Raw genomic sequence first — 22,367 nt, forward strand, 5'->3', positions numbered from 1 at the left:
TATAGAGAGAGAGAGAGAGAGAGAGAGAGAGAGAGAGAGAGAGAGAGAGAGAGAGAGAGAGAGAGAGAGAGAGAGAGAGAGAGAGAGAGAGAGATATATACACACACACACACATACATACATGTATTGAGACTTGGGAACAAATTAGCAAGCCTCTGCTTGTGCTAATGCTCAAATCTGTTGAACGCACACCTCCTCATGAACAGGGTGAAACGAGCAATTTACGACCAGTCTGTAAGAGAGTTTGGTGAACCTGACTTGGAGCTCTCATGCGAGTAAGCCTCACAAAAACATGAAGCCCAATATTTCTGCAACAACTCCTCACATTTAAACCCAGTTTAGCACGTAGAATTATACATGTCTGGTTTAAGCTTATGCTTTGATGGGAAAAAAAGATGACTGGTTGCTCATCTAATCCTATATTTAGGCAAAGTGAAGGATAGCAGATTCATCAGAAGAAGAAGCAGAGTGTATCAGCACACTGGATTACAGCCTCCAACCTTCTTTTTTTAACATGTCAACCCTACCAGGTGGAGTCTGGATGAGATCAGTTACCTGTCTAGATGAGAGAGGACTTCGCAGAGCTGGCTGAGCAGCGCACGATGCTTGTGAGGGTTTCCCTCCAGCACTCCGCTGAGACGACTCAGGTAGGAGTCCAGGTTCCCATGAGACGCCGTCTCTCCGGTGCCTGTTCAGAAAAGTCACAGGAGAATAAATCTAGCAGAAAAATATAAATCGGATATCCATCCGTCTTCGTTAATGCATTTCTCCTCTGACTAAATACAGCCAACTGACTGCTGACCTGGCAGGGGAACTGATGACAGACTGTTGACCAATGTGTGTTTAATGGTCAGCAAGTTTTGGTGAAGAGCCTGGGTGCGCTTCTCGTCCAGCCCCAGTTCAGCCTCCAGGCGCTCTTTAGCACTGTACATGTCCTTTATGTGCCGCTGAAGCACCGCATTCTGCTCTTCAAACTCAATGTTGGCCTTACGAAGCCGTCGCAACTCAGCCTCTCGAGCTGAAAGCACAAACAAGGGAAAATAAAAAACGGGATTAGGTGGGAGCACAAGATTATGTCTTGCGTGTCATATTGGATGGGATTTACTTTACAGTCGGGGGATTTGATAAAATGTCCTATTAGCTAACAAAGTAATTGCACAATTTGCTTTAGCAGCCATCCGTAGTAGATTAATAGAACGATCGTTTCCTGTGTTCAGTTTCTCTGTTACCTTTGTTCTGATCGAGGAACTCCTCTGTGAAGATGGGGATGTCGAATCCTTTGGTGAGGTCACAAGCCTAAAGGACATAATCAGCAAATCAACAACTTAGCTGTTTGAAAAGGATGTGAAACTGACATCACAGAATAAACGGTGACACGATCTGGACGTGTCATGTACCTTTGATACCGAAGACTCTGAATTAGTACTAATGATGACAGACGGAGTGTCTTCTGAAAGAGAAAAGATGTGCATATTACAGCTCACACGGCACAGAGTCATGAAATAAAGCACACAAACTCTCGTGGTGTGATGTGCAACACGTATGTGGAGCTCCGTTGTCGTCACCTTTCTTGATCCTCTTGTCTTGTATCTTAGCGGTGGTGATGTGATAGGCCTCAGTCTGCTGATAATCCTTCAGTTCCTGGGCATACTGCATCTTCTCCCGCTCCGCCTCGTCCAGGTAGCGCTGTCGGTGCAAAGATAATGTAGTGCCGCTTTACTGAGGGAAGAATTTGGTCTCGCTGTGACCGGTTAGTCCATCAATGAGCCTGCCGCTGAGCAGGAAGTAGCAGGCTAACCTTAGCAGTTATAATATTCTCATAAAGCTTAAAGCTTACCTGTTTGTCATTCACGGCTAATTGTGTCCACTCTGCTCCAAGCCTCTTGGTGATTTCTGGGAACGGTAAGTCAGGGTATCTGGCCCGCATACGTTCTCGGCGTTCATTCAGGAAGCGGACATATCCCGTCACCGGTGCTTTGGGACCATTTGGTAGCACCTTCTTTCTTTTCTTTCCCTTCGGCCAGCCTCTCTTCTTTGGCTGCAGAGAGGAGGAACAACACTCACATGAAGGCGGGGGCTGCTCCCTCATCCGTGCTACTCAGCAGACAACTATCAATTGTATTACGTTAAAGTAAGAGGTATTTCTTTATGGGCTAGGGTTATAAATATTAACTGACACCGTTTGTCCTTGTTATTTTGTTTTATTAGTTTATTAGCATATATGTTATATATTGCAGGATGGTTGTAGTAGTGTGAATTACTTTTAGCCATCTAATAAAATGAGAACTGAGTGTGTTTACAGTTCAAGATCTTTGGTTGCAAAGACAGCCTTACTCCTCCAACTAAGGAGGCAGAAGTCCTTTACGGAGCCTGTTGGTCAGATGTCGCAGCACTCACCTCTTCTTGTGGTTGATCTGCTGAATGTGAAGGTCTGGACTGCTGCGATGCATCACCCTGCTCTTGTTTGATCCCACCCATGACCACCGTGCACGGACGATGTAACTGGGTTAATCGGTTAGGGGTTTACGTGGTGGGGAGAAGCCTGTGCAGAATAACATAGGAGACGCTGTTTAAAAAAAAGAAGAAAAGAAAAAAAAAAAAAAGATGCGAGCGACAGTAAAATCCAGCAATAATGTCCTCGCGGGGATGCCGCTTCTTAAGCTAACCTGACTGCTAGCAGTCCAATGCGGCTAACTGTTAACACACACACACACACACACACACACACACACACACACACACACACACACACACACACACAACGGACAATAGCCAAACAACAAGCGAATCCAAACCGCTCACTCTTCACAATAAAAGAAAAATGAAATACAGGAAAAATGTGTATTCAGACACACTGTTTAGTCGCTACAGACAATGGGAGTTATATAGAATCGTTTCTACTTTTTTGGGGGATAAACGTCTTCTAACTCACCCGATAATGATTCCCTCAGCCAAACAGGAAGTGAAGCCTGTCTGCCCTCTGATTGGTCGGCACGGAGAGTCCCTTTTAATAAGGTGTATTCACAGAGATCCCGTTGACTTTCTTTTCTTTTATATTATTCACTATATTTAAGTAATTTGTATTTTACTTTTTTACTGTTCTAGGTTTATAAGATGACAACATGTTTGTTATTATGCAGTTATGAAATGCATGATATTCTGTAATTGTTTGTGTATGGAATTTGGATAAAGTTTTTTTGTTTTTTTTTAAGTGAAGCAACGATTTGTCCTCAAACTCAATAAAAAAAATCTAACTCCACGCCCACATACTTGAGAAGTATCTGCAATTAATTAATGTAGGCAAAACGTTATTACAGTTAAGTTAGTATCTATGTAATGTTCCCATGTGTTCTTTTGTTTGTTTTGTTGGGAATGATGAATATATTATAGTCTGACCAAACATTCTCTGCTAACTATTCTACTTCTTCCCTTCCTTCACGCAGATTACTGCCAGCAATGCAGCGCAGCATCAGCTTTTTAGCATCGCAATTCATTCAGAAATAGTTTTTCTAATTCTACATTTCATACTGTGTACTATTCAGTACATTTGGTTAGATACCACACTTCATTTTGTTTTCTCCGTACTTGTGCTCTGTGCAATGCCAGTAAACTTGAATCTAATCTAAGTAGGGAGTTGCCTCTGTCTATTTGGAAAGTTAAGAATCATGAATATGTACTGCCCTCCACTGGTCACAGTGAGGAACTGCAACAAATAGATTAGATGAAGTCAGTCAACGCAGACCTGGAGGTGAACCTCCTGTAAATCATTTCAAATTCACAAACAAAAAGAAAAATGATATCGTGAAATTATAACATGAATTGATCTGTGGACATGATTGGCTGTTCTCTAACTTGCTTGGACAGAATTGTATGATAGGCTACAAATACATGACAGCAAAACTCAAACCTTGATTCCAGAGACTACTTTAGTTATGGAGTACTGGCTCCATTGTACATTTTTTACAACTCAATTTATTACAACTGGATCCAAACCTAGGTTTAGAAAGCATCAGCTCTACCGGTATTGCCCAGCTTGCTTAGTCATTTCCCCACATAACCTGTAGTAAGACTGCCAACAAAAGTTTTTTGCTACATCAACAATCTAAAAAGAACTGCGATTCTGTTCTTGGTTTCTTGCCTGGAAAACATGTTAAGACAAACTACATATCTCACCGAACACGTTTGGCTGGGTTGGGTTTGAAGCCAAGGACACACGTTGGCAAACAACTTCAACATGTGTGGTTGCCCTTGAAGGATAGAGCAGTACAACTACAAATCAGAGTGGTGCATTACATGTAGAACAGTAGAGACCCCGAGTATCTCAAAGACCACCTTTGTAGAGTCGGGGGGGAACTCATGCCCATCAGACTAGGGCCAATGTTACCGAGGTTCAGTGGCAACATAAGCATGGGCATCTTCGCTCTGTGGTGGCAGAAAATAGGGTACCGTAGGACAACTTGACCATCACAATTCATACAAAGATTAAGGTGTATGTTTACAACCCTGACTAAAAACAAATCAAACTTCTTTGGATGTTTGATTAGCATAGAGCCCTTAAGTCCTGCGAGGTGACATTTATCTTGTGCGCATGTTATTCATTAACGTGTGTGCACAAGATAAAGAGAAATACCAGGGCTTTAGAGAGTCCACAGATTTGGAGTGATCGGTTGATGGGAATTATTGTTGGTTTTGTAGGTTGCACGTAGCACGGCAACCAACTGTTTTCAGCATGACTTGACATTTCTGCTTTTAAAAAAAAACAAAAAAAAAAAAAACACAAACACCCCAAAAGACTTGATCTAAATAATTCAGTCAAATCTACCAGTCACCTAGCATTTGTTTCTAGTGGTAGGTCTCTTCCTAGTCACCTGCACTCCTGCATGTCTAATGGAAATGAGTCTGGAAATTTGTCATTTGATATTCTGTTAATTCTGGCATCTAAAAAACCAAAACCTATAAATGAGTGAATTACACCAGACAATGGCCACATACGGTAATGAAAGTGACTTTGATCAACTATCATGGGAAAATGGTTTGCGCCATCATTGTAAACCTTTAAAAATACAAGTGTCAAACATCTTAATTTCAGCTGCTACTGCCCCATCAGTGATTCCGAGTATTTAGAGCAAACTCCCCGGTTGTGGTATAAAACAAGCATTTGATTAAATGTGAACAAAAAACAGCCAAACAATTAGTTTTTATTTTATTTTATTTATCGTTTACAATTTTTGTAGTTTATTCATTATGGTCAATCCTTTTGGCAAACATTGGTGCTCACTGTGTTCTGTACAATCCAGTCCCACAAAGCAGACTTAGAATTTGTTGGAAAGGGAGGAATGAGGCAAGAGCCAAGGGGGGTCCAGACGTTTACAATTTGTCCAGGTAGTTGTCCAAGGCTGAGATACCTTCCTTCAGACCCTTACGTTTGCGGATCTCAGCGACGACAATGCCAGGCTTGCTTGTAGGGTCTAATGGGTCTCCTGGGAGGATCTGCCAATGGTCAAACACGCACTGGGGGAAGGCCTTGCCACCAGTGTTGGAACGAAGGTCAGCTGTGAAACCTGAGAATGCACAGAGCAAGGTATGCTTTTAACACCTGTCTACCAAGCCTCTATTACACTATGGGTTAAAGGGTTGCAAGGCGTGCTAGTGCAGCAGTCATAAATGTGGAGTGACCAGTCATTTCCCCCTCTGGTCAACAGCTTGGGGCGTCTAGTATAACATGGTAGCTAAAAAAAAAGCCTTCCAGTTGTCGGGGTCAAGTAAGTCACAAAACAAATATATAATTTTCTGCATGACCACACACTCTACTCATGGTAACAATTATCTTCTTTTTCCAAAAGTATCTCCTCATTAGGTTAGGCCGCTTGGTATTTTACACTAAAAAGCATCTTGAGTTTCAGTAACATGAATCTAAGTTTTGCTACTGGTCCTTGTAAGGCTAACAAATGAAAATTGACACGTCAACAAACTGGAAGATGTGACAAAGATGGGGTTTCAGTAAAGTTAGTTCCACCTTTACTATGCGTCAATTGTTTTATCCCATTATGATTTTGCTTCTAAAGGCTGATTAAAAGCAGTTATTGGGACATCTGGGTGATTCTGTCAATTGTGCATTAGCATGTTGGATGGGATCCAGTCACATACCCTACAGGTGTAAGGCTGTCACTGTCCTAAACTCTCTTGCTATTTAAACCCTAGTAGTGGTGTAACGGACATAGTTGAGTCATGATCTGTACGGATATCCACCCTCACAGAATTAACTTTGTTTAACCATCATAGTGTGAAATAAAGTTTTAATGCAGATCATAGTCGGACGATATTCAGTAAAAGTATGCAATCAGGAGATCCGCATTAATGCTTTCAAGTCACCAATCCCCGATGATGCTACATGTGAAACAAATGTGTTGAAAACATCATGAGCGCTAATAACGCTGCAGCACTGCTGCTACGAGCTAACGAAGTACGTTGGTTCCATTCAGTTACATGACGCGTTCAGGGTCTTAAGTAAAAACGAGTATTAGGCGAAGGTAAATTAACATTATCATGTGATCCAATGTCTTGATAAAAAAAGGACTTACCAAATGACTCATTGACAGGCAGGAAGGCCTTGGTAACACGCAGGGGTGTACCAAGCATACATTCGCCGCCCTCAATCACGTGACCACGCCTCCTGTTTAACACACCGTAGATTCCACCCATCGCATCTTCAGGACACTGCAAAGTAGACAGGAGATATTTAGTTTTACACTTCATGCTCACATTTGTGAAATGACAGGCAAGTCAACTATAAACAGTTCTGGTTATTACTTGCCCATGTGTGACAAGTAAAGACCGTTGCAACTTAACCATGATGCCCTGCCTAGATATACCGGCACCCTAGAAAAAAAACATTTCCAGTGGCACTGACCTGGATCTCCACCAGGTAGATTGGCTCCATCATTCTGGGCTCGGCGGTGAGCTCGCATGCGTACAAAACTCTGCGAGCAGTGGGAATAATTTGACCACCACCACGGTGAATAGCATCTGTATGCAGGGTCACATCATGGACGTTGAAGCGAATGGCACGCATGTTCTCTTCACAGAGGACACCCTAAAGACAACAATTGTAGATGAAAAACAATTACATAACCCATTCATAGCCCTAATCCAAACTTAAAACCGTTTCAGCTGAGTGCAATGAATTTGTGCCTTAGTTTAGCCTCCTTACCTCCTTGACTGCCCACTGGAAGCCAGCCACAACGCTATCCTTGATCTCATTAAGGTACTGCACTCCCTTGGTAACGTCCACCAGAAGGTTGGGGCCAGTTCCATCAGGTCCGAAGCACCAGATCTTTCTGGCCTCACCGACATCCCAGTCAAACTTGTCAGTGAGGTATCGGGCACGGGCCTTCAACTCCTGGCGATGGCCAACCTCACCCTTCTCAATGTCCTCTGCCAGGCCGTCCGCGAAGGGACAGGCCTTCATGAACAGACGGTTGTGCTTGTTGGGAGACTTTGAAAGACACACAACACTGGACTCTTCGCTGACGGTCTCCCTGTAGGACACCACTGGATCAGATTTCTAAAAAATAAAATTAAAAAAAGTTTCAATGCAGACATGTTCAGGGATACATCAAAATGACTTGAAAAGTATACATTTGATTTGCTATTAATTACCTTAAGTGGAACGCAAGCATGATCCTCCTCCAGATCCTTCAAACAGATCTCCAGATGCAACTCTCCAGCTCCAGCAACGATATGTTCTCCAGACTCTTCAATGATGCACTGCACCATGGGATCGGACTTGGACAGACGCTTCAATCCCTCCACCAGCTTGGGCAAGTCAGCAGGGTTTTTGACCTCCACAGCAACTCTCACCACAGGGCTGACACTGAACTTCATCACCTTCATGTTGTGTGCCTGCTCGTAAGTGGTGATTGTTCCGGTCTTGATAAGGAACTGGTCCACCCCGACCAGACCCACGATGTTACCACATGGCACATCTTCAATGGGCTCAGTATAACGACCCATCATCAAGATGGTCCTGCGTGAGTGGTAGAAACAAGACAATTCAGATGTGACCAATATCTGATAAGTTGACTTAAAATTACTGCAATCAATACATATCAGACAACTGATACAGATGTTGAAACTAACCTCTGAATTGGCTTCAAGTACAGATCATCCTTCTTTCCAGGGACAAAGTTTGGTCCCATGATGCGTACTTTCTGGCCAGTGGCGACACAGCCAGAGAACACACGGCCAAATGCATAGAAGCGACCCTTGTCATTGGATGGGACCATCTTGGAGATGTACACCATCAAGGGAGCCTTGGGGTCACAGTTCTTGATACCTGGTTAAAAACAATTTGTTTGACAATAAGTTTGAGTCCAAAAACAACTACTAATCAAAGCCACATCTGGAATATTTGAGTATTGTCATACCCATGGCAGCCTCATCATCTCCAGGTCCTTCGTAGAGCAGTTCGCAACGGTACCTCTGGGCAGTGACAGGGGAAGGCAGATGGATGGTGATCATTTGCAGAAGGGCTTCTCCGGCAGGCAGCCAGCGGCGCATCACAGCCTTCAGGAGAGGCTTACCCTCCTTCTCCTTGTCCTCAGCATCCAGCTTGATGTCCAGCTTTGCGACCAGTTTGGCAGTTTCCTCCTTGTTGAAGTTCATGATGGCATTGAAGACCTAAAAGAAAGTCCATTTGAATTAGCAGACTGCGATTAAACATGACCACTTTGCTTGCAATTAAATATGACTAAGCCAAGAATGAAACAAGTTTTTCTGTGCCCTGCTCAGAGTGAAGGTTATCATCACCGTTTACTCAGGTCAAAGTGAAGAATGTTTCAAATCATCACATGCAGGCACACAGTAATAACCCTTTTAGTTTGCTTAAAAGTTTACAGATATGGAATTATCAAATTACAAAAAGGTACTACACTGCCTTTTTTTAAGTGCACTGTAGCACAATAACATTTAAATATAATCAGCCATGTTACCTTGAAGATGGGATCCAGGATGAGAGCAACAAAGGTACGTGGGTACCTGGCGCCATCAGGCCCATTAGCACTTTTAAGGAACTTTCCAGTGGCTGCATCAAAGAACCTAGAGAAATACACGAGTGAAGATTCGTTACTTTATATGTGCTAGTTGTGTTCCCACTCGGATTGTGTGCGCTTTAATTGGCAATCAAGCTCGAGACTGACCTGTCACCCCACAGCTTCCTCATCATGTCTTCCACCTTCTTGCAGTTCTCAATTGGTGTCATCTGGGTGTTGCCCTTGGCAGCAAACTTGGCTGCATACATCTCAGCAAACTGCTTCAGGGTGAAAGCCCAGCCATGGAGTCCAGAGCCAAAGCCAACTGTTCCAATGACTGGATCGACCTTTGAAAGTTGACATAAGTATTAATCAATTTATGTTTTATTTAGCTATACTGATTTTACTTTGGACGCAAGAATAAAGAGACAAAAATACTCATGTTGGGTCCGTTTAGTTCTTTTAAATTTAAAAACCCGTTACAGGAATCAGATTTTTATATTTTTAAATAAGAAAAGTATGCCGTTTTCAGAGTAGCCCAGTACATAAATTGGGACACAGGAGTTAATTGAGCACAACCCTTTAGCTTGGAAATGCACCGGACTAAATTTTAAGACACGAGGCCAGTGTGTTGCACTCAAGACAGAAACTCACCATGATGGAGCCCATAGGTCCACTTTCGTCTTCTCCGTAAGTGGAAATGATGACATTGACTGACTCAACAATACGCTGGAAAGTCTGGTAAAGGTCTTCAGGCTCAAGCTGCAACTCCAACAAGGCACGGTCCATCTTGTTCATCATCAGGACTGGCTTGATACGCTCACCAATGGCCTGACGGAGCACTGTCTCAGTTTGGACACAAACACCTGGCAGGGATAAACAATGAGACAATTTAAGATCAAGTTGCAAGTTCACACAAGCAGCACTATGGGAAACAGAGTATGAAGGACACCGTTTAATTATTTACATAGCAAATCAGACCTTCCAGGTTTTCCTGTAGCATGTGTACATTTAAATGTAAACTAACTTTTAATGTTAATCTGACGTAAGAGTTTTGTCTAATTTTATATGCCCGATAAAACGATGTGACTGGCCATGTTAACACTTTCATTTTATTTGCTAAGATCAAAATGTTGGCTAGTGAGGGTTTGACAGTCTTGTCATTACCTGAAACACAGTCCACTACAACCAGGGCTCCATCAGTGACACGGAGAGCAGCAGTCACTTCAGAGGAGAAGTCAACGTGCCCTGGTGAGTCAATCAGGTTGATCAAGAAGCCAGAACCATCCTTGCCCTGCTTGATGAAGGCCAAGTCATTCTCGGCCAGCTCGTAGAACAAGGAGATAGCGCTGCAAGTCAGAATGGATAACTTTTTAGACAGCCAGTTTAATGAAAGTGTTTAAATAAATGCAAATATCGAAATAATGTAATACACAAGTGGTACAATGGAGCGGATAATTTTTCAGATCAGCGAAAAAGAATAAATAAAAACTTTTCATTTATTACTTTACAATTAACAGCTTTACATTCCATAAATGCATTGTAATTGAATTAGCTTGGGAATGTACATTTGAAAAATACACTTTATGAATATGGTCAGCTCAAAGAAAGGAAACTTACAACATTTAACTTTCACCCAGTTCTTTATTGAGTCCTAACATTATTATAGGTTATACAAGTGTTAACTGCATGCATTCCTGTGAGCCGGTGTGCTATGACGATGTAAGGTGCTTAGTCACCATTACTGTGCAGAAATGTTTCGTTTATCACTAATGGCAGATGACACAACCAACTCACCATCCAGACCCAGGGATGAACAGAGATGGGAGCTAAGCTTAAACACCTAGGACCTCAGGCTACTCCACCACCCTGCCTGCTGATGCATAACAAGATGCTTACTGACGTATAACAAGATGCTTACGTTGACTTGATGGTGATGCAACGCTCCTGTTCGTCTTTGCGTGTGTCAGTGAAACGGGTCTCTCCAGCACGAGCTGAGGCAATGATGCCAGCCTTTGACACAAGCGAGTCCGTCAGAGTTGACTTTCCATGGTCAACGTGCGCAATCACAGACATGTTACGGATGTTGGCCTTCTTGTCCATGATGGCACGGATTTGGTCGATCGTAAAGTTCACCTGAAGGGGGAGAGAAAAATTGAAATATAGTAAGAAGATTTACATAACGGGAAAAAAACTAAATACAGAAATGTAGCAAAAGAGTATCCAGAGCATATTGAATATTGCTGCAGATGCTGTGTGAATTGTTCTCCAGTTCCACTTAGGGCGTTATCCGCCATAGTCACCGCTGTGACGTTGTCGTTCTCCATTTAGCTTTGTTTTTTCAGAATCTTTCGCATGTGATTTCCAATATATCCATTTAACAATTATATCTAGAATAAAATGACAATTCAACCCACAAATCATTAGTAGCATTAGAACTCAACTAAGCACCAACCGGCATAATACGTCAGCACAAAATAGGCCACGTGTACAGACTCATGATTCAATGCTAATGTTAGCTTGTTTGCCAAAACTAGCCAGCAGGGCCCGTTAGCATTAAATGCCGGCAAATTATAAGCCGGGGCGCTGCGACTTCAGAAACACGGTGCCAACACTACAAAAGGCAACATTTAAATAGTCACTTGCCCCCCAATTCAGTTACTACTCATGTATGTCGATATTAGCTAAATCTTCCGTTAGTCGGAGCAAAGAGCCGCCGCTCAAAAAGGTGAGCATACGCAACATCGTAGCGTCACTTTACGTTAGCTATTTAAGAGTCGGTCGACACATTAACACTCAAAACGGGCCACAATGCATTAACGTAGGCAAACAACCCACAGTTTAGTAAAATAATTGTAAAACTGATTCTCTAGAGTCCCGGTAGCTCCATAGGGCCATCGGTAACGATGACAGAGCGGCTGCCATTTTGATCAAAGCACAATCGCCAGAAATAACCTTAGAAGTACGCACATCATCCGTAATATTAACGTCAAGGGCATATTGTGCACTCGATAATGCATTAACTACTCGGGGAAGTACGATAAACTCACCATTTTGACGGATGGTTTCGGATCCGCTCAGTGGCGAGAAGAGACAGGAATTTTGTACGCTGCCCACCTCACGAGGTCATAGGCAGGGAAGAGACCGCTGACGTCAGAAAATTGGGATTTATAGTACGTGCGTCGGTCCGCGTGCGTCATCACGTAATGTTGCGCTCAAGACCGTGTGGCATGCTACGGCTGCCGAGAAGCACAAGTTTACCTGTCGACAAAGCCAAAAGAGCTTTATCATCATTCATTCATTGAATTACTTGATTATTTTTTACACTTATTTATGTAAATTACTCTTTTTTATCCTCCTTTCAATCTGACTATAGTATAATTCTGTGAAGGATTTGTAAATTCCTTACTGATCGTGCCTTCGAAAACATTTAACAATAACTGTACATCAATGCATATAATTAGCTGATCAAGAATAGCTTTTTAACATGATGCATTTATCAAAGTCCCAGGGACTAAATACGTCTAAAATGTTGAGTCTGAGTAGGCACCACGTTGTATTTGCATTATTAAATTGCCTGATTCCCATTTGCACAGCAGTCGATATTATGGTCTAATATTTTTTTAAATGATTCAAGCAGGACTTTAGAAATGAAAATGTGACACAAATGCTTCTCAAGGATTCAAAGATAATTTATTGTCATTATGCAACACAGGGATGAACAATGAAACAAACATAACAAACAAAACAAAAACAGTACACGTAAATCTTCTATTTCCCTAACATTTAAACCAGTAATTCAGCGTAACATCAGTTTTTATGCATCCAGCATTCACACCGCAATTCATTCAGAAGTTGCTTTTCTAGTTCTGTATGTTATTTTGTATATTATTCAGTACATTTGGTTAGATACCACACTTCATTTTGTTTTCTCCATACTTGTGCTCTGTGCAATGCCAGTAAACTTGAATCTAATCTAAGTAGGGAGTTGCCTCTGTCTATTTGGAAAGTTAAGAATCATGAATGCCCTCTACTGGTCACAGAGAAGAACAAATAGATAATGCAACAAATAGATCAGATAAAGTCAGTCAACGCAGGCCTGGAGGTGAACCTCCTGTAAATCATTTCAAATTCACAAACAAAAAGAAAATATCGTGAAATTATAACATGAATTGATCTGTGGACATGATTGGCTGTTCTCTATCTAACTTGCTTGCACAGAATTGTATGATAGGCTACAAATACATGACAGCAAAACGCTCAACCACTGAGTCCAGAAACAATTACACAACTTTGGTTATGGATTACTGGCTCCATGTTGTACCTCAATTTATTTTAACTGGATCCAAACCTATACCATGGATGACAGTTACCCCAAATAATGCCAAATTTCCCTTTTAATTTCTCACTTGACCTCCTATGCCTCTCCTCGTGTCTCCTTATTTAAAGACTTTGCCTTTTACCTCTTCCTCTCCACTAGGGGGCTGTGGCTTCACCAGTTCCCTGCAGTACATTCTGATTACCTAATAGCACCAATGACGCATTCAAATGCCCTTTATTCAAGGTGTGTTTATCAGAAAGCATTACATATGAATTTGCCAGGTCATGAGGTCATAAAGTGTTGGTGGCTCACAAGAACATTTTGACTAATTAAGATCTGTTTTTGCTAAATGTGTCAAATTGGTACTTGGAACATTGTGTCCTTCCTATCAGCACAGCAATGATGCCACACACAGAACTCATTGAATTATTTAAGGAAACTATTATATAATACTTATACTCCACTACATTTGAGAGGCCAATTATGCACTTTAGTTAGTGACCCAGAATCCTATAATTTACAAAAACATAATCAACAAATGTATCCTGATGCATTAGCTACTTAGCAGTATAACATAATAAAAACAATGCCCCACATCTTTACCAGCTGCAACAGTAAACTGATGCTAATACATGAAGCATCAATGATTATAATCCAGTAATTACCTAATGCATCATTAGGATTAATAGAATGAGTGATTCTGCATAAAGAGTACTTTTATTTAACTTTATTACAATGGTCACATACATACATGAAATGTAACCTCTGCATTTAACCATCTTAAGCATTTGGAGCAGTGAAGCACCCTCGGAGCCACTTGGGGTTCAGTGTCTCGCTCGAGGACACTTGAAGAGTCAGCCATCAAACTACCAACCATGTGGTGAAAGGATGACCCGCTCTGAGCCACAGCTGCCCCCGATGCTACTACTTACCGTTGTGTATACTTCTTCCACCAGCTCAGTGTTGATGTTTTGATACCTGCTCTGTAGTTAGTGCCTATACTTTGACTTCTCTGGAGCAAACAAAAATGAGATTATTACGTAACTACATAAAATTGTGCATTATTAACAACATAAAATTGCTACTGAGGGATATTAACGCAGCGTTCTAAAAGAAAACTGGCCCAACTCTTTCATTACATTCAAGGAAGTGGGCAATGTGGGCCAAAAATCCAAAATGTGGTTGAAAAGATTATTTAAATTTAAGAAATGACATATACTGATCATAACAAAAATACCAGAAACAGTTGATTTTCAATTATCAAAAGATTGTAGGATTCTTAGTCTTGTGTTAGGCTAAAGTTTCCTCTGTAGTCCATTTTTTTCACACCATGTTGCTTGATTGTTGTTTGTTTTCTTTCCAGCAGATGGTGCCAAAGCCTCACTTCCAGACACTCCAGATGTCAGCACACCAGTCCAATAGAACACAGGTAATCCCCGTCTGTGTTATCGAGATAATCACACTGAGTTAAACAGTGATTATGTTGTAAGCATGGACTTCAATGGGATAGAACACCCTTGATGCTGTCTTTGATCGTGCTGGAATTAATGCATCATTAGTCTCCAATTAAACTACTCCTAAAAGACACATTTGCATTTTCTTCTTCTGTTGATTTAATTGAACCCTGTGTACGCTTGCTTTATAGCCAAGGCTTTCTCCAACTGTGTGGCTTTTAAGTACATATGCAGAGACACTTAAGAAGGTCAGGGAGAAACAACAAATAAGATGTGTTCGAGCTAACAGTTTGGTGGAGAGGGAAAGCATTGAGAGCTGCTGCTCTGTTTACTTTCAGAGGACATGATGTTCTAAACTCTGTGGCAATGAACTAAGGGAACAGGAATAATGAAAGATTCTTTGTTCTTTGTCAAAAAACCGTACAGGAATCTTCTCTATAATATACACATTCTTCAGGTGAATGTGTTTCCAGTATATCAAAGTACTACATGTGTAGATCCAAGGAAATATGCTGTTTAATTTTCCTTTAGTAAATATAACCTCCATAGTCTATAAAGATCTTCTTTGTATGAACTTGATTGAACAGTCAGGGTTAAATTAAATGGTTGTTTCAATGACTATCGAAAATACTGTACACCTCCATTATACCCAAGGATGCATGCAGGAGGAAGTCCCTTGAATAAAATGCTGCCTCAGTCATTAGGAATAAATTCAATTAATTTCAAATGTAGTGCATAGAACGTACAGGTCTTATTTGTGGGTTGTTGAATGTCACTTATGAATCTGTTAACATGTAAGACCTTCTTGCAGATGTGATGAGTTACTTTTCACTAAAACTGTTTCAGATGCCTCAAAGTTAAATACTGGTTTTAAAATGTTTTTCAGAAACAAAATGCTTTACAAGGACATAAAAAGCAAGAGAAATAAACAGATAGTAGTAGATTAAAAAAAATAGTTGATACAGTAATAATAATTGCTGAGACAATTCTATGCCTTGCTGCACTGGCAACGGTCAGTTTGATAACCTGAACACCATTATGTGATGAGTTTTACGGACAAGCTCGCCCCCAAAAAAAGCGCTCTCTAAAAGGCGTAAAATGATTCCATGACTCATATTCTGTGAGGAGAGAGGCGGTGGGGTGCATCAGGAACAGAATTAGAAAACAATTAGGTCTAAAATGGACACAGGAATGCTCAAAAAACACAACTATAAATTGAACAAAATTGACAGTGTTAATCACCTGCGAGATCAAAACGTAAACGGTGTAAAATGCTCTCATTCAACGCCATCACACTTGATCTGCTTGTCTAACTCTATGCTGTGGCTCTCAGCGGGCTGTCATATCTGAAAACACTCACGCACAATGATTGGCAGGGAGAAATGACAAGGAACTCAGGCTGAGTAATTGACTATGGATTGAAATGACACCAAACTTTTAGAGGGGAATGATTTCACCCACAACAAGCCATCCCTGAGAATGTGTCTTGTTAAATCTCAAAGTTGTTACTTTAAGAACAGTCCATGTTCTGCTGGTACTTTGTGTGACAGTAAAAGACAGAAGACTGACATACCGTATCCACGTATTTACTGCAGTCTGATCCTCAGAATGCACGCAGGCCTGAAAGTCTTATCAGTGTCCCTCTTGCTCTCTTGCCTTGATGCTTTCCCTTATTTACTCCTCATAAGTGAGCCCAAACATCACACACAGTACCTAGTGGTGTTTTACAAAAAGAGTACAAAAGTATAAATATTAGAAACTTAATTTATGGCAATATAAGATTCAGTATCAACTTTATTGCCCAAGTTTGTTGACACATTACATTTCGGGTAAATCACACAGCACCAAGAAGTAATGAGATACACATACAGACATTCCTTGAGCATTGTTTTTTAATCTTCTCACTCCTGGAGCAGTGTGCAGCTGCCAGCGAGGCAACTAGTGTATACCCTCTCCCCTCCCACGTCCACGTGAGGGACCTCTGCATCATGTTTATCTATTCCACTGAAATCTATATCTTCATATTCAGTAAATGTTTACTTTTCCATTAACTGCGCTGGATTATTTTTCAGATTTCTTCATCATTTTGTTGCTCAGATGTGTGTGAATCCTCTTCTCCAGGCTTATTAAAAGTTTCCTTTGCTCCTGAGGTGGCTTTCTTGAACACGCGTTTAGGCAATATGCAGTTTCAGTCACACACCGAGAAGCTTCCCTCTGAGAGAAATGTGGCTTTCATCCAACAGCAGTAATCTGTCATGCTCCAGTGTTGTTGCTCTTGAATTTCAAATAGCGAGGGCAGCTACACAGCAAAAAAGTGTTGAAATAAACTTTTTCCGAGTGGATTTCCACTCCCAAAGTGTGATTTTAACACATTCTGATTTAAATGGTGTTCAGTGTTGGAGGTATTTGAGAGAGTTGATCACTGTTACTGTTAGCCAAACGCAGCAGAGATGAAGCTCCATCCAGTGCTGCACGTATCTCACTTATTCGGGTGGAGACTTGTCGGCCACCATTTTCCTCCTGAATGCACTTCTACACTAAGTCAAACTTACTGAAACAATTATAAGTTGATGCTGTGAACTGCAGCATCTACAACCAAACATCTGCGGTGAATATATGCTTTACAAAGCTTTGTTTGTTGTTGTAGATCATACACGCCCCCATCCAGGATGGATCAATGAACGGGCTTACTGGGCAAAGGCCCAGGGGCCCAAAGTGTCAGGGACCCAGTCTTCACCCAGGAAATGTCCCTCAAAGAGATATGTACCAACCAGGAAGAGACTCAAAATTATCAAAACAACAACATATACTGTACAAGCAAAGCAGCTGCAAAGAGACCCACAAATGAATCAAAAACGACCAAAGAGACACAGATTGTCCACAAAGAGACACAAAGCAACTACAAAGAGACTCAAAATGACTACCAGGAGACTTAATATGACTATAAAGAGACACAAAACTACAACAGAGACTCAAATGAGAGCGACACAAAACAACATAGAGACACAAAATGACCACAAAGAGCCACAAAACAACTACAAGGAGATGCCAAACAACTACAGAAAGACCAAAACAACAGAAGGAAGAGAAGAACAGAAAGAAAGATGAAGAGAGAAGGGGGTGACAGAGTAGGAGGAGGGGAGAGAATATAATGCTGATCTGTCATGCAGGTTGCAGGTACTTACAGTTGCCAGTTGTGACGAGTGACAGAACACAAAGCACTGATTAATGGTAATGGCAGCAAGTGGAAATGGATGTCAGCTTGTATTTATTCTAATCTCAATTTTTTTGTTTGTGGGCAATATGTTACTGATTGAAAACAAGCTTGAAAGAGGCAGTGACTCTTTGAAAGAGAGGTAAAAGGTAGCGCCTGCTCACTACTACGTGCCACAATTTTTGTTAATGACTACATTTCGATCCTACTTGGATCTTCGACTGTTCAGAATGTTTGAAAAGTGGAAACCACATCCATATTTATATATAAACAAGCTATGATGGCTTTTGGTTCATCCCCCCCCAAAACACTGCTTGATAGAGCATCCATCACAAGCTGTTAATAATTCAATAAAGTAAATAGAAAAAGCACAACAGTAATAGAAAATATATGTAATCTTTAAACATTATTTCATATTCATCATCACATATATCACAAAAAGCACAACGCTGAATAATAAAAAAGTAAACTATATCTAATCACATGAAGAAAAAAGACACACCTGTTACATTTAGAACATTCTTTTTATTTGCACAAATATGTGTATGAAATATGCAGCTCCTGTGCTCTGCTATCATTTGTTTTTGTGCTCTTTTTGTTTTTTATTACTTATGCTAAAGCCAGATGGCATTCGATAAGATTGACTGCATGTCTTGTGGAACAAGACATAGTGTTCCTTACTTTCATTGTCTCTTCTGTTATAGGGTGGGTGCACTGTATGTGGTACACTTGTATTGAAGTGCATGAACCACAGCAATAATTTCCTGCAGTACGATGAAGGAAAGTTAAATGTTTTAAACAGAGATGAGACCAGATTTGATGGTCATTTGTCTCAAGTTAAGTGGGACGTTTACACCTCTTTGAGTTCAAAATGAGCAGCGTTATCGTATAATCTTTTTTAAATCTTTACCTCTGAATATTATTTGGTGGAGTTTTTTCTTTTTGGATAAGGTACTTGTCTCAGGCAGCTTTCATTATACCCTCTTTCCCTAAATCTGTATTCTAATTCATCTGTCTGATTGTCACACTCAATGTAGCTTTTGCAGATTCTACTGATACGACTAAACTGGCTGATGGGGAGGAGTGGGGAGGAGTGGGTGAAGTATTTCCCATGTAAGAAAGAACATTTGTCTGAATATTTTCTATGCAGCTCTGACCCCAATGTCCTGCCCTCACGTTTTACAAGAATGTCCAAAAAATGGATTTGTTGTATATCATGATTAATGGTAAATTTAAAATGTCTGTGGCAATTTAGATACTCATAGTACTGCAATAAACTGTCAACAGGACCATCATAGATCATGTCAATGTCATCCACATAGCGTTTCTATAGTTGGATGTAGTCATGGCAGAGATTTTCAGAGAACACGTTTCAAAACAGGCTACATGTAAGTGAACTGTTCCTACCATCAGCAGTCCCTTTGTATGAAGGGGATGTTTTCTTCAAACATCAAGACATTTTTACAAAGCTTTTTTGAAAGCAAGCTCAGAAATTCTAAATGACTCCGACGCCAGCAAAAAGGATTCATTGAATTTTGTTCACTTTCCTATTAGTTTCTTTTTCTCTGAATGATCATCATTCAGTTGCAGCTATATGGCTCCTGATAGCAGCCATACAAATGAGAATGAGTGCTGGTTTTATATGGGGGCAGATTACTGATACCTCCTTTGATAGGGGAGTTTGATTAAGGTGTCATCGCGATGTGAAACAATACAAGCAAGGCTTTTCAACAATCCCAAAGCCAGCATGGAGGCAGCATCATGGACAGAAGGCGGTTTATTGGAGCGCTGGGGTTAAACATTGACACAGAAGCGAATGCTGTTGACTTACTGACTTTAAGCCATTTTTTTGTTGACGTTGAAATAGGCTTCAGAGTCATGCTGTGCTGTGCCATCTCATTTCCGTGACCTTATTTTTTAAAAGGTCTTCATGCTTGAATCACTGTAACTCTTTGTACTGATATGAGCTTTGTTGCTTCTTCCTAAATTCCACCTGTCTCAGTTCTGCTCTTTTTCTCTGCACCCGGGAGGGTCATCATTGCCAAGATAATTGCCATGGGGGGATTATTGGCAATGCTGCCTGCGTGTTATTTATAACGTTGGCGTGTAGTCCATGCTGTCATGCTTTATTGCCTCTGCAGGGAGCATACCCAAGACTACAACCGAGATTTTCAATTTGCAATATCAGGTCTAATAAAAAGAAATTATTCCTGAATGGGAGATTTTACTTAAACCTATTGTTCTTGTTTTTTATTGTATCTACCATAATTGTCAAGATAATTTTATATGTCGACATAATGTTATTTCATTATCATGTTCATAATTTTCACGTTATGTTGGTGTAGTTTGGGATGGAGGGGGAGCCCTTATCTCATTGTTTCCTCGTTGATGTTACTGTTGATTATTTTGTGTCGTTGACTTTTTTAATTGATTATCATTAATATTATTTATGTGCTTAAATGTTTGTTTACACTCCAGTTTTGTGCTGGAGGATGGTGCATCTCAAGGTGTTAATACTCTAATTAACATGCTGAAATAAATACATTTTCAAGCATTTTTGGAGGTATTTACTGTTATCACACTGGCCCTCTTAACTACACCCTTATAATCTCATGATAAATAGTCAATGAAACTATTTTAGTGGTTTGCTGAGGACAGTTAAATTGTACATTAAACTGTTAAAAATGCAAAAATAGGCTTTGATAACAAAGCTCTGTTTGCGGGATGGTGCATTTTGCTCCAAAATAAAAACTGAATTGTGTACAAAGAAATATAAGGTTGATCAGATGTAAAGTTTCACTGCGACTTTTAATACCTGGCAGCCAGTTTTAGCTGAACTATAGATTGTGACCATCCACAACACAATCAATCAATCAATACCTGGGTTTATACGCAGTTTAAATCTGAGAGGACTAACGAGCATCTTCACTTTTAAAAATGAGGAATTCATTTGTTTTCCTTTGATCAACTGGTCAATTGTCAACTAATTATTTCAGTTCTCATTTTATTTAGACCAATGTACATTACATCATGTATGACTAACGCTACACCACTGTGCTTCCATTATTCATTTTTTCTTTTCTCATCTTTTAAAAAAATTAATATTGTCTGTTGAATTAAACTGCCGCCCATGGACAGTGAGGCTGAGAGAATGACTCTAAGGTCATACTGACAAAAGTGCCCTGAAGATGCCACATGGCATTAAACATTATGACTGCTTTGTTACACACAAGTCTGTAACATTAGGAGAAATATGATGTTGGCATTTGAAAAATCCTTAGTAAATTGCTCAATGCCAAAAATATTAATAATTAACATTTTTGTTGTTTAATTGTATACAAAACTATTATACATTTGGAATAATGAATGAGCTGTCATTTATCAACGGGGCTTAACAAAATCATATACCAAGATAGATTAAGACCCAGACTATAGAAAGAAAAACAGAAACTAGAGTCTGACGGTAACGGATAGCTCACTCAATGTGTATACTGTATGAGAACATATGAAAAATGATTGAAGCTGTTGCTGCCAAGCTCTGCATTTGCTGAAAGCATGTGTGAAAGCTTCTCGGATCCCCTGGAGAGCATTTTGGGCTCCCCATCACTGTTATCGTGTCTAAAACATCAAGTTTAGGTGAAATTGCTTTTGTCATTTATGGTCTATAGACGCACGATATGAAATTATCTGGAAAATTGATTAAGAGAAAATAGATAAATAGAAGAAGCAGATAAAATCATCACAAAACAGATAACAATTTTATCAATCTCTGCTGCTATGAGAATAAATTGATTTACCAGGCAGACAGCTATCTGAACAAGGTGACACTATATCCTCTGAGGCATTTTATCTTGCTTTTTGGCCACTGCATTGAAAAACAAGGATAATGGAAAAAAATGACTAAGTTTTATCAAACTGCCAATATAAATGTAAAGCACATCGTTCTTTTTCTAAAGACAACATGATCAATTCAACGAGCTTGCATGGCTGCTCACACAAGTGACACTTCTAGTTTCACATCCTGACAAGCAGATTGTTGTTTTTCTGTTTCTTTTGGTTTCAACGTTGTTGTTGACTAGTTCAGGACAAGGGGCACTACTTCAAGCTGCTGTTGAGGCACACAATGCATCCCAGAAGGGTTGCAGCACGGTGCATGTTTGGGCATTTCTCCCACGACAAGGTATGTGGCATTTAAAAAAAAATGAAAGGAAAATGAAAGCGCTGAATGTAGAGCAGACATCTGTCAAGTTCCAAAAAGTGTCCTCAGGTAGCAGTTATACTCACTGGCAATTCTGGGCTGGTGATAGATTAATGTCTATATTCGTAGCCAGTAAGTTATGGTTATGGTT

At 40.4% G+C, this 22,367-nt stretch overlaps 2 protein-coding genes and 1 non-coding gene across 4 annotated transcripts in view; all 3 read right to left on the reverse strand.

Moving 5' to 3' along the window:
- hmg20b (high mobility group 20B) overlaps positions 1-2,974 on the reverse strand; it is a 4,001-nt gene extending 1,027 nt beyond the window's left edge. Inside the window, exons 1-8 of one of the 2 annotated variants that reach the window (XM_031864121.1) lie at positions 2,933-2,974; positions 2,398-2,542; positions 1,838-2,038; positions 1,566-1,686; positions 1,398-1,450; positions 1,230-1,296; positions 803-1,018; positions 556-688 (exon numbers count right to left, since the gene is read on the reverse strand). In XM_031864121.1, the coding sequence (XP_031719981.1) occupies positions 556-688; positions 803-1,018; positions 1,230-1,296; positions 1,398-1,450; positions 1,566-1,686; positions 1,838-2,038; positions 2,398-2,478 (872 nt within the window). In that variant the 5' untranslated portion in view covers positions 2,479-2,542; positions 2,933-2,974. The other variant, XM_031864122.1, reaches the window with a different exon arrangement.
- A 2,217-nt stretch (positions 2,975-5,191) lies between these two features.
- On the reverse strand, positions 5,192-12,178 carry LOC116392577 (elongation factor 2-like). The gene is made up of 13 exons (XM_031864161.1): positions 12,080-12,178; positions 10,951-11,165; positions 10,197-10,378; positions 9,684-9,895; positions 9,198-9,376; positions 8,991-9,096; positions 8,427-8,679; positions 8,140-8,335; positions 7,660-8,026; positions 7,211-7,564; positions 6,911-7,093; positions 6,582-6,717; positions 5,192-5,561 (listed from the first exon to the last, which is right to left on the reverse strand). Exons 1-13 carry the CDS (start codon positions 12,080-12,082, stop codon positions 5,368-5,370), a joined length of 2,580 nt encoding a protein of 859 aa, XP_031720021.1. The 5' UTR covers positions 12,083-12,178; the 3' UTR covers positions 5,192-5,367.
- LOC116392691 (small nucleolar RNA SNORD37) lies at positions 8,785-8,853 on the reverse strand. The gene has a single exon (XR_004213350.1). It is a non-coding gene; the product is annotated as a small nucleolar RNA SNORD37 (small nucleolar RNA).
- Positions 12,179-22,367: the final 10,189 nt, after the last annotated feature.

This window comes from Anarrhichthys ocellatus, unplaced genomic scaffold, assembly GCF_004355925.1.
Source record: "Anarrhichthys ocellatus isolate YVR2014 unplaced genomic scaffold, GSC_Weel_1.0 scaffold30, whole genome shotgun sequence".
NCBI classification, from domain to species: Eukaryota; Metazoa; Chordata; class Actinopteri; order Perciformes; family Anarhichadidae; genus Anarrhichthys; species Anarrhichthys ocellatus.

What these genes read in the sequence shown, in the direction of transcription:
- LOC116392577 (XM_031864161.1), bottom strand. An exon ending in ATGCTTGCGTTCCACTTAAG is followed by an intron (nt 7,565 to 7,659) that starts GTAATTAATAGC and finishes TTTATTTTTTAG; the next exon opens with AAATCTGATCCAGTGGTGTC. An exon ending in TCCAGTGGGCAGTCAAGGAG is followed by an intron (nt 7,094 to 7,210) that starts GTAAGGAGGCTA and finishes TGTTGTCTTTAG; the next exon opens with GGTGTCCTCTGTGAAGAGAA.